The sequence below is a fragment of the Schistocerca cancellata genome, chromosome 8 (genome assembly GCF_023864275.1).
Source record: "Schistocerca cancellata isolate TAMUIC-IGC-003103 chromosome 8, iqSchCanc2.1, whole genome shotgun sequence".
Lineage (NCBI taxonomy): Eukaryota > Metazoa > Arthropoda > Insecta > Orthoptera > Acrididae > Schistocerca > Schistocerca cancellata.
The window spans coordinates 421,870,998-421,883,429 of record NC_064633.1 but is presented as its reverse complement, the minus strand read 5'-3'; the positions used below and the strand labels follow the sequence as shown (position 1 = coordinate 421,883,429).

Here is a 12,432-nt window from a genome sequence, read left to right as displayed (position 1 = left end):
TTACACATGTTTTACAATCACTGTGTTCAACTCACATCTATTATCCAGTTTAGTAATTAGTTGCTGGTAATGTTTTCCAGTCACTCTTGTACTATCCCTTTCAATAAATTCATGCGAGCAGCCAGAACACGATGCAGATATAAGCAAATATGTGAAACATTAGCATATCTTTATGTTAAGTCTTTTGTCCAATTATTACAGGTATGTTAATATTAGACAGCTGATGAAAGCTATGAAACACAATACTGATTAAAATGATGTGTTCTGATATATGGGCAGAAAATGTGTTATAGATAGAATTACTGTAAACTTAAATCAGCTAGTTTCATTGTTCTAATTGTTTTTTACTCTCCCTCTTGAATGCTGAGGGACTTTCCTCATAAGCTGTGTATTTTTTCTGAATATTTCAGCAGATGTCTTATCAGGTGACCTACCCCTTATTCACCAGCCTAGACGCTAGGAGTCGCTCCAGGATGTTTAATTTTCCCTACGCCAATTTGAGGTGAATGGTCTTCACAATTTACCACTGCACCTATCTTTGGCACATAAATATGTAAACCATAGAGCTGCATTATTCTCTGGTAACATATCTTTGGATATAAGTTAAAAACATATTAAAAATTGTGTTTGTGTGACAACTCCTCCTATCCCACAGGTGATTTCTTAAATAAAGTATATATCAGCAAATGCCATCATACAACTATACACATTTTTCATAAATGTCTATTTATCAAGTAAACATAGATGAATGAATGAACAAAAGCAGAAGGAATTTCAGTTTTTAGAATCAGAAGTTTTTTCATTTGGCAAATGACTTGACAAGATTACTGGTTTTTAACTTTTGGCATCAGGTAGCTTTAGTGGAGGATTTCATTTATGGTCACCAATTCTTGAAGATCCTGTTCAAAACCTGAGTGAACCAGGGCAGGGCCTCTTTGTTTGTTGCTATGTTGTATTCTGTACTCTGCATTCTCTCTTAGGTTTCTAACTTCCTGCTCAGGCATTTCTACTCACTGTGAGGCATTCTGCTGCATACAAAGCCTCTGATTAAATGATTGCACAGTAGTTTGTAAATACTTCTTGACAGCTTCTATGCCATTTCCATCGAGTTATTCCCAGATGTAAAGGCTACTTTCTCGGAAATGCCTGGTTCTAATGATTCTTCTAGGTACTTGATTTTTTTCTGCCTGCCTGATTTTTCCATCATCTGCATCTACCTCTCTGGGTGGTGACTTAATGCCTGTTATAAATTTTGTTTTCTCAAATGACCTCTGGAGGCCAACCACTGCCATGTTGATTTTGAATTTCTTGATTTGTTTTGTGGCTATGCCTAGGTAATCAGAAAATATCGCAAGATTATCTGCAAAAGCTGAGCAATCAGTGTCAGACCAATGGTGCTGTACCCATTCTGTATGCAGCAGAAGACCTCACAGTGAATAGAAATGCCTGAACAGGAAGTTAGAAGCCTAAGAGAGAACGGAGAGTGCAAAAGAACATAGCAACAAACAGAATTTTGGTAACTTCACCATGTACTGCCTTGAGCCACTTGCATGAAGGGAGAAGTGGAGGTGACAGGCCATCTCCTAACTTAACACCCATCCCAACCTCATAGGCACTGAAATCTACCTTCTGAATTTCACTTGTAGTGCCAATAATTTTTTTTTTTTTATGATTGTTTATTTTTTTGTCTAAGTTGACTTATTTCAGGATTTGGTTTAGTGTATTTCAATCAACAGGGTTGTGATCCTTCATGAAATCAATGAAGGTAACTAAGAACTTCTTATCCTTAAACTTCAGGTATAAAAGAACAGAGATGTAACATTGGTAACATGCACATCAAAAGAGTAGTCTTTCCTAAATCCTCCTTGATATTTCCCTTTTGTGAGTCAAACTGTTCTGCAGCCACAGAAGGCTTTAGAGAAAATCTCATACTTATCAAGGTAAATGAGATGCTAAAAGGGTTGTTCATATTTTATTTTTTCATTTCTTTTTAAAGACGACAAATTCGGGCAAATGTCCAGCCACTTGGCAGTCCTCTTGTTTCCAGATCTTGTAAATGATTGTTGTCTGCTTACTGACTGCTTTCTCACCTGTGTGTCAAGAGTTTAGCAATTTTGCATTTTTGCCAGTTTCTTTGTTGACCTTAAGGGACTGGGCGAACAGCACTTTTGTTTTCATTCACCTCTAATTCTGACCTCTCCTTTTTCCAATTCCTCTATAATTATCTTTTGACACTGCTGGCACACTGAGCAGGTCAGTGACTTTTTTAATTTGGTGAACACTAGTGGTCTACCTTGTATACATACATATCTGGCATACAGCTTACTGTTGAGAACTTTCACAAGAGGCCAATTTCCATGTAAACTTAAATATTTACTTTGGAAACAAACTGTAAGTTGTCACTAAGCCATTCTCTATGATCTCTCTTCTCCCAGGAATGCTAGTCCACAGAGTTCAGATAGCTCATTTGGTAAGAACAACGTCCATCACTGTCCATGAAAGTCAGGTATCCAGGCTTGAGTCCTGATTCAGCACCCTTTTTATTGGTCGGGAAGCCCTTCCTATTATGTAGGACAAATGGGAAAAGCATCGAAACTCAGATCAAAGTGCATGTAGATGCGATGTGGTTGGACAACATATCAAAATCCATATTGGCAATATGGACAACTCTCAACAGACAGGACAACTCTCAACAGACAGGACAACTCTCAACAGACAGAGTGAAAAGCACTGAAGACTGCATCCAGATATTGCACCATGCTGAGAAAGATAACCTATGGACCTATTCAAGGAGAAAGATATATATGTACATAAACGCATATCACCACATTATATTCTCGATGAACACACTGAGTTATGCAACCGTACTTTCTTCAAAATTTCATTCAGTTGTTTTCAGTTTGAAACATGAATAAACACTCTCGCTCTGATAAAATCAAATTGCATACATTAATGCAACATGAAATACTACACTAAAATATAACAGCTTGCTTAGTCATACATTAATACAATAGTTAAATCAATGTCAAATTTCAAGTAGGTATTATATATTAATGTAGTGGGCTGGTACTATTTGTGTAAATAAATACAGTTATTAAAAGTGGTTGACTGCTGTTTTCTTCCTTTCAAGAATTATCTGTACCTTGCACACAGCCATGGTCTCAAAATGTGTTTCCAACATATTAGCCATTCAGTTACAACTGGTGTTCTATAAATTACCTTGGCAAAGAAGCAAATGGCACATCTCAAAATAGTCAATATCCAGGCCTGTTCCCACCACCTGGCATAGACCAGATCAATGTTCCTTAAATTGATATTAATTTATCTACATACTTCCCCTTCACTAAATGAAGGTGATTTTTGCAGCAAGAATGGATACTGAAGTGGGTAACAATCATTTTGCAACTGGATATTCCTATGCCAATTCCTGTAACAATGTTTCACTGGTACTGTTCTAACAACATGTTAATGGTTGTCTCTTCCAGTCAACATATCAAATAAATTCTTGAAGAGATAGTTCAGCTAAATTTGCTCTATGTACCGTATTTACTCGAATCTAAGCCGCACTCGAATCTAAGCCGCACCTGAAAAATGAGACTCGTAATCAAGGAAAAAAAAAATTCCCGAATCTAAGCCGCACCTGAAATTTGAAACTCGAAATTCAAGGGGAGAGAAAAGTTTTAGGCCACACCTCCAAATCGAAACAAAGTTGGTCCATTGTAATATGAGACACAATTTAGGTGAATGACAATACAGCTACAGTAGTTTGGTTCGAGTCTTAAGCTTAGCAGTTAAGCTTTACCACGTAGCCATTGCTATGCATCAGGCGCTCTGTCCGTATTTATACGGGTGCTCTTCCTTTTTCACGTGCTTCGTCTGGTTTGAATCGATTGCTTATTTTACTTTGATCTGATAAGTGCCGTTTTCTTTGATATAGGTGTTTGTGTCACTCTTAAGCTGAAAATGCATTACTGCACTGTGTCATGCATTGTTTGTCGCATTCTGATAGTGCATGTTTACGGCCTGTCGTGGCTCGCGGCATGGCTTGCTTTTGTGCGCGCTACCGCCGCATACAATTAAAAAAAAAAAAAAAAAAAAAAAAAAAAAGAGAGGAATCGTCTCATTAGCGAAACAATGGCAAGAGACTGCTATTTGTTGTTACTTACACTGCTGCTTCCTTTGATAATGATCAACAAGAATCAAATAATAGACTGCGTATGATAGAACATGTTCTGAACGAGAGTTAGGCGAAAATTTTTCTCCGTTTGAAAATCTTTGCGGCCGCTTCTTTATTACATCAAATTCTGCACAGAAATTAGAGTCATCTTAGATTTAAAAATCTAGTCACTTGCCTTGCTTCATTTCAGACTGTATCATTATTAGGCATAAGAATAATACGAATATAAACATGACACGATACGTATATTCTTCCGCGTTTGCTGTTGTCTCACTCTAGTTTCGTAGTTTATTAGGCAGACAGGATTTAAATGAGAAAGCAGCAAACACAAAAGAATACATGGCAAAATGTTTATATTCGTATTATTCTTATGGTGAAGAGAATACTGTATGTGATTCAAATTTCATCAGGTTCCTATTAGCAACCATCTCTTCTCACAGATAGGAAAAAATTCAGAACGTAGAGTTGGCCATATTGACAAACATCCCAAACAGTCTTGCCAGTCAGATTTTCGTAGTACACTGAAATTGTGCTACATTCGAAGATGAACAATACGGAATTTGTATTTACTTCGTTGGATAATGTATGAAAATGCAGTGGTCGAAACTCGCGGCGGAGAAAAAAAGCTCGTCTTTTAATTTACTTACTGCCGCAGAGGTTTTGGCGCCAGTATTTATCTTTGTGCCTACAAAGCATGCATGTGTCGCCCTACATATATTCGACGGCAGAAGTTAGTTGTGGCGGCATGTACCAACATTTTTCATAACTTCCGCTTGCTTTGCACTCGATTCTAAGCTGCAGGCGGTTTTTTGGATTACGAAAACCGGAAAAAAAGTGCGGCTTAGATTCGAGTAAATACGGTATATCATGAAAGCACTTTGCATACTGCAATTTGTTAATGTCATGTATCCATTGCATACTAGTGTGCTGTAAAGACATCACCTGGTGTTCACTACCAGACCCTGTACACCTGCAGTTTAAAAAATAGGTGTACAAACAACAGTGTCACAATATATTTACTGTCTTACTTAGTTTGTTGTTAAGAACTCATCAAAATATGAAAACAGTTTTAAAAAAGAAACTGAATAATTTTTTCTTGGCAATTTCTATTATTTGCTTGGTGAATTTCTGTTATTTACTAAATTTATAGGTAGGTGAAAATTAATTGAAAAGTGAATCGTGAACATGGTGAGCATATTCACTGATAAACGTATTACTTTTATGAACAACTGAAAAGTTCTACATTATAATTAATTTCTACAAATATAATTAATTGAAGAAACATAATACAAGTAACAAACTAAAATCACTTTGACTTAACAGTTTCTTCTTCTCTGAATAGACTCATTTATTACATTTAAATGTAGATTAACTTCAATTCCAAAGTCAGTCATGTGACTGGTGAGCATACACATTCATCTTTACTGAGAAAATGTATTATATTTATAAACTGAATGACACGTACTATACCATAATGAGTTATCAAAAACATGAGCCACAAAAAATATAAGAAATACTTTCACTTAATCACTTTTAATCTTTACCTTCCTGTTACACGCAGTCAGAGGATCTCCTTCTGCTGGACGAAGTTTACTGACATCTGTTTCAGCTGCACTGCTGGAATCTACTGATGAGTTACTCAGACCTGTAATAAAGTAATTCATCAGTTTCAACAGCTGTAATTATACCAATGTAACTCTCAGGTTTTGGTGGCGTGATTGATTAGAAGTGAGATTTCGGGTTTTCAACCGAGTTGTTCAATTCTCTGCACAATATTTCGAAGACCAACCCAGCTGTCTTCTTCAGTTGCTGTGAGTTTCGCTGTTGTACTCGCTGCCTGGACTCCAACCAGACATATGCAAAAGGCATTGAGCAATAAAAATGAGATTTACCAATATCTTTATTAAAAACTTCACCAAGATTAAATATATGCTAAGTAATGACATCAAGAGTATTAAAACTTTCAAGATCACCAATACTCTCGATACCTCCATTGCAAACAATACTCATGGAAACCTATCCAGTACCATGACTAAATTTATCATCCTATAATCACTTCTCAGTACATTGATGTACTTAACTAGATGTGGCAATGATGATGGGAATTGCACTTGGTTATACACAGCAGTGTGAGACCAACACTAACTCTCAGTCAGGCAAAACTCACAGCACCTGAAGAAGATGGATGGGTCGGTTGACTAAATATTGTACAGAAAATGGAAACTGAACATATGGAAGATTACAATCACACAAATTTATTTTTATTTCAACAAAAATCTGTGATCAAAGGACTCTTAAAAAAAATGCACAGTGCTAATTGGCCATCCTAGTAGTGAAAGACTATGAAACTTCCTGGCAGATTAAAACTGTACGCCCGACCGAGACTCGAACTCGGGACCTTTGCTTTTGCGGGCAAGTGCTCTACCATCTGAGCTACCGAAGCACGACTCATGCCCAGTCCTCACAGCTTTACTTCTGCCAGTATCTCGTCTCCTACCTTCCAAACTTGCTCAGATGGTAGAGCACTTGCCCGCGAAAGGCAAAGGTCCCGAGTTCGACTCTCGGTCGGGCACACAGTTTTAATTTGCCAGGAAGTTTCATATCAGCACACACTCTGTTGCAGAGTGAAAATCTCATTCTGGAAACATCCCCCAGGCTGTGGCTAAGCCATGTCTCCGCAGTATCCTTTCTTTCAGGAGTGCTAGTTCTGCAAGGTTCACAGGAAAACTTCTGTAAAGTTTGGAAGGTAGGAGACGAGATACTGGCAGAAGTAAAGCTGTGAGGACCGGGCGTGAGTCGTGCTTCGATAGCTCAGATGGTAGAGCACTTGCCCACGAAAGGCAAAGGTCCCGAGTTCGAGTCTCGGTCGGGCACACAGTTTTAATCTGCCAGGAAGTTTCATATCATATCAGCGCACACTTCGCTGCAGAGTGAAAATCTCATTCTGTTTACAGAAGTTCCATATGAGCCATGAGGTACGAGGCAGGAAATAGGGGTGAAGTAAGGGTGGACAAGGATATTTTGTAGGTTTGGTGGGTGGCGGAATACTACTGAGAGACGGGAGGGGAAGGGGTGGGGGAGGACAGTGGGTAGGATATTCTTTACTTTAGAGCACGACAAGAGGTAGCTGAAACCCTAGAGGAGAATGTTATTCACTTGCTCCAGTCCTAGGTGGTACTGAGTCACGAGGCGAGTGCTCCTTTGTGGCCGGACAGCGGACCGTGGGAAGTGGTTGGTGATTACATCTCCCATGCCCTCTCTCTCCAGTCACCTACTATTTTCCACATATCAACTGTCTGTCCACAAAGGAGCACTCGTCTCATGACTTGTTAACACCCTGGACTGGAGCAATTGAATCACATTCTCTGCCTGGGTTTCAACTATGTCTTGTTGTGCCCTGAAATGAGGAATATCCTACCCACTATCCTCCCCACCCCTTCCATTGTGGTATTCTGTAACCCACCGAATCTACAACAATATCCTTGTCCATATCTACTCCAACCCTGCTCCCAACTCTTTATCTCATAGCTCACACTCTTGCAGACTTAGATGCAAGACTGTCTCATACACCCTACTACCATCAACACATACTCTAGTCCTGTCACAGATATCACTTATCCCTTCAAAGATATGGCTACTTGCGAAACCGGCCATGTGATCTACAAACTAAGCTGCAATCCTGTGCTGTTTTCTATATGGGCATGACAATTAACAACCTGTCTGTCTACATGAATAGTCACCGCCTAACTCTAACTAAAAGACACATGCTGCCCAACACAATGTGTTCACAACCTGTGCCATCAGGATCCTTTCTACCAACACAAGCTTTTCCGAATTCCACCGATGTGAACTCTCCCTACAATGTATCCTTCATTTTCATCCTTTGCTATTTCCTGTCCTCCACTTACCTACCCCATTTCCTGTTCCCACTCCAGCACTACACACAATGCATGCCTTCTATTCTGCCAACACACCAACTAGTCTTTTTCCCTTCTCTACTTCTCTCCTATTCCACTCCCCTAGCAGTCCCAACCCTGCCCTAACACATCCCTACATGCTCTCACAGGCAGTGCAACACCTTCCTCCACTGCTACCTTGAAATCTTTCCCCTTCCCTGTGCCATGCCTCCTCCTTGCCATCACCACCCACCCCAGATTTCTGCTCACGCCTGACACGTGACACAGTTGCAGTCCACAGTTGGGTTGCAGTGGCTGGAGACAGTGGCCTTGTTTGTGAGAGTTTAGCTTAAGTGAATGTATGTCAAGATGGCTTTTGGCCAAAAGATTAAATGTTTAGCAGTCTTTTCATTATGCCTGGCTGTGTCTCAATTCCTCCTCTATGTGGTATGTCCTTTTCATAATGATTCCATCCTGGAATTTTTTGCCTAACAGCTTTTCTTCCATCACACAACCCAGTGCTGTTTTCCTGTGTTGTTATTATCTAACACATTTTATTATCTTTGTCCTTTTCTTTCTCTTATTTCCTGTGTTTTACTGTTGCTTTCCAAACTCCACATGCACTGACTTCTGAGCTACACTGTATCAACAGCCTCATCCAAACTCAACACATGGATATGTGACTATGTGGATTGTTGGGGCAGTATCTAATGACCCACACTCTGCACACTGATACAATCATTTCTATGCCTTCCTTCAAAGTTATTACACCCCTTGACTCCCTGTGCCTCATGAACTCGCTGAACCTCATAACAACCCCCCCTCCCCCCACCCCACCATTCTTTTTGCATATTCCAGCCTGCGCATGCTGACCTCACCCAATCCATTTTTCACCTGCTGTCCCTTTCTCCACTCATATACACCTATCGACCTGCATGCTACCATTATCATATTTTTATTTTTATGCCAATTTTTTTGTTTCATTATCAACCTCACGCCCTCAGGTTTCACCTTTGTCTCCTCATACCTCATCTGTTTCATCCTTTTTGCCATGTATTTTAAGTGCCTCTTTTTTAATTTCACACAATGGACCTCGCTCCTTCCATCGGCAGAAATACAGAAAAGTTCCCCTATTTCTAGTCAGAACCCAGCCTGACATACTGTTCCTAAATTGTTGCTTGCCTCATGGAGTCCCACCAAATGGCCTGACTGTTAGTTTACCAATCTCCAGCTGCAACCCGTCCTTACACAATGACCTCTGTCTCTTCAGATTCCATCAGTCCTTAAGTTTCACCAACCTAGTCCTGCAATACCATGTAAATCAGACCCAAACCTCCTTGTAATATCTGTTTTCCATCCTTACAATTCTCCTGCTCTAGAATCCCAAATTCCTGCTCCCCATTTCTCAGATTGAAATTACAGCCCTCCACAAACTAGATTAGTTTGCACACCACCACCTCAAAAACCTCTCCAATCCACTCAACTCATACTCCCACCTTGGACCACCACTTCTGCAAGAGCCTCTGGAACTCCTCCACATCCTCTCATGCTCAATTTACCCTGTCTCGCAGACGTACTACATTTACCACCCCATCAGAGACTTGCTCCCACCACCAAACAGAATCAAGAAATTAAAGAGACCCAAAACAAAGTCATGAACATGTCCTCCAAAAGCCTCAGTCCCCCTTTGCAAAGGTCTTACCTTTCCCCCCCTCTACGGAATTCAATCACTCTGGAGGAAGACTTATATCTATTGAAAAGTTTCTGGGAAAGTGCAAGGTATCTGTAAAGGAAATCACATAAAGCTGTGCACCTCTGAGTTCATTCATTGTCTGTTGTCATGCCTTCTTGATGCAGACTCTGGACGCTGGAACAATACTCTAGAATTGTTCATAACAGGTTAGTATAGTAAGGGTAAAATTAGATAAAAATCTGAAGTAGGCCGAACATACAGTTCCAACATGCAACGAAACAGCAGCATCTCTCCACACACTACTAAAATATAATTAGCTCTTCCTGAAGCTGAAAAACAAACTTGCAGAAATGGGTGTGCTTCCAATTGCTAACTGCAGTGATACACTACAAAGATTTTCTCAAGAAAACTCTAAGTGCTTGGACTTTGTGATGGAATGCCTGTGTAATGATGTATCTATGAGGTTTACCATTTTGATAATATTTTGCAGTTCATGCACAGCAATCCTAGCTGTATGAAGAACAGAGTATAAAGAGACTCTGCTTTACTGTCAGGTTACTTTATTCCAAGAACAATTCTTTCTTTCACTCATCATGACACAGTCATCTTCCTTATATAGTGTCCAAAAGCTTCACTGCTTAAAGCCATGAACCATTTCCTGAGTCACCTGAAGCCTCAGTGTGTTGCATACCCACCCACACTGCTTTAGTTACACTTTGTACATTTTGTACATGCTACTTCTATGCAAAAGTTTACCATGCAGATGGTCTGATTGCTTCAACATATAGTGAACAAATCAATGGGGAAAAAAAAAGAGAGAGAGAGAGAGAGAGAGAGAGAGAGAGAGAGAGAGAGAGAGAGAAAAGACACTGAGCTGGAGAATGCTTAAGTGGTTAAATACAAACATTTAAATTTTTATTGTGATACTAGAGTTACAAAGCACACTGTCAACAGACTGAGACCAGCTGTCATTGGGAAAAGTCAGTGCAAAAGCCAGAGCTGAACTGCTGGTGTCTGTTGAGGAACTCACCCTGTACTTGTTTATAAAATCAACTATCTGTCCTTAACACCATAGGGTCTTTTCCTTTCTTTACATGTAAGTAGTTACTAATTGTGTACTGTCTCCGTGGGGTTTGGTTATTTGAGTCAGAATTGGGAACCGGCAAATTTTTCTAAGAAAACTATAGAAAATTATACAGCAAAGAAGAAAAGAAAGCTGTGGTTAAACATTCTGTTGATAACAACATTATTGTAGACAGAGCATTTGATTGGACTGGATGGGAATGGTACAAGAAATCAGCCGCACTTTTTATAGAGGAAACATCCTATTAATCACCAGAGATGACTTAAACAACAGGAAACCTATTCTAAATGGCTCGAAGGCGATTCACTAATATGAGTTCCACTCTTAACCAACAAGTTCCCTGCTCAGTAAATCATCTTTTTACTTTAATTTAAAATGGTCAACATTTGTAAAAGATTTTCTTCACATTTGAAATGTTACACTTCAAGTTCAAACTTGCAATTTTTAACTTCTACATATTTTTTTATGAGGTCTTCCATCTTGATAATACATTGCAATATATGCAAAGCAATCCTGACTTTTTCTTCATCCACCTTCCTTCCCCTTCAACCCCTCTGCCAGAAGATGGAGCCACCAGTTTGGTGAGTAGCTTTCTTTTGTCTATCCTATCACATTATATTTTCAAACACTGATTATATTCATTGATTTATTGAGAACTGAGTTTGATTGCTACTTTTATACTTAGTAGTGGAACATGTAACTTTCCATATCGCTGTCGTGGCAATATTTTTTAAGATTCCCTCCTGAACCTCACTAAATAATCTACATCTGTTCACAACAGCATCCAAGCATATTTCATAGTGAATACATACAAAGATAATTCAACTGTGTCCAACAGAATTTTTGTATTTTTATTTTCCTTACAATTTATTACTGCAGTTGAAATCATTACTGCAACTTTCAGCCCAGGTTTGCTGCTTACACCACATGTTTGAATGTATGTCAAACTTTTGTGCTGCTTAAACACTTCAGTTAACATATACCAAAGTATATTTATCATGTACACATCCTCATGTGGGATAGACATAAATTGTACAGTAATAAATGAGCACTTTAGATGATAAAATCACTAATAGTAGAGTTTTTCAACAACTCATCATAACTGCTGCATAGGCAGACTCTGCTTACCCAGATAAGAAAGCCGATTTAAGGAAGTTTTACTTCTGTTCACACTTTCTTGACTTTGTGCTGAAGCCATTTTTGGCTGTGACCGATAATCAAGTATGGTAACACTAAGAAATGGAACTGTGGCTTTCCCACAAAACTGGCATCTGAAAAAGGAAAAAAAAAAAAAAAAAATCTGTAAAGTATATAATTTATGATAAACATGTGTAACAACACATTTCTATCCTTCACGTAATTTCAAAAATTTTATGAAATAGCAGTAATTGTGAATTGATTGCAGGTCAGTGTGACTTCCTAGTGTAATACCTGATAAAAATGCTATGATCAAGAACTTTTCTTGTAAGTTCGCTAACAAATGCGTAATGAATTATATTTTTATGGTAATGATCATAATGATAGTTCTTACAACTATGGCAATGTTGTACCACAAAAAAATGTAAAAAAAAAGTCCAGCCTG

At 38.9% G+C, this 12,432-nt stretch overlaps 1 protein-coding gene across 3 annotated transcripts in view; it reads right to left on the bottom strand.

Annotated features, from left to right (window-relative positions):
* LOC126094477 (DENN domain-containing protein Crag) overlaps positions 1 to 12,432 on the bottom strand; it is a 322,685-nt gene that overhangs the window by 21,901 nt on the left and 288,352 nt on the right. For all 3 annotated transcript variants that reach the window (XM_049908870.1, XM_049908869.1, XM_049908871.1), the window contains 2 exons: positions 11,979 to 12,121; positions 5,722 to 5,822 (listed from right to left, as the gene is read on the bottom strand). In XM_049908870.1, coding sequence (XP_049764827.1) covers positions 5,722 to 5,822; positions 11,979 to 12,121 — 244 coding nt within the window. The remainder of the gene's footprint in view (positions 1 to 5,721; positions 5,823 to 11,978; positions 12,122 to 12,432) is intronic.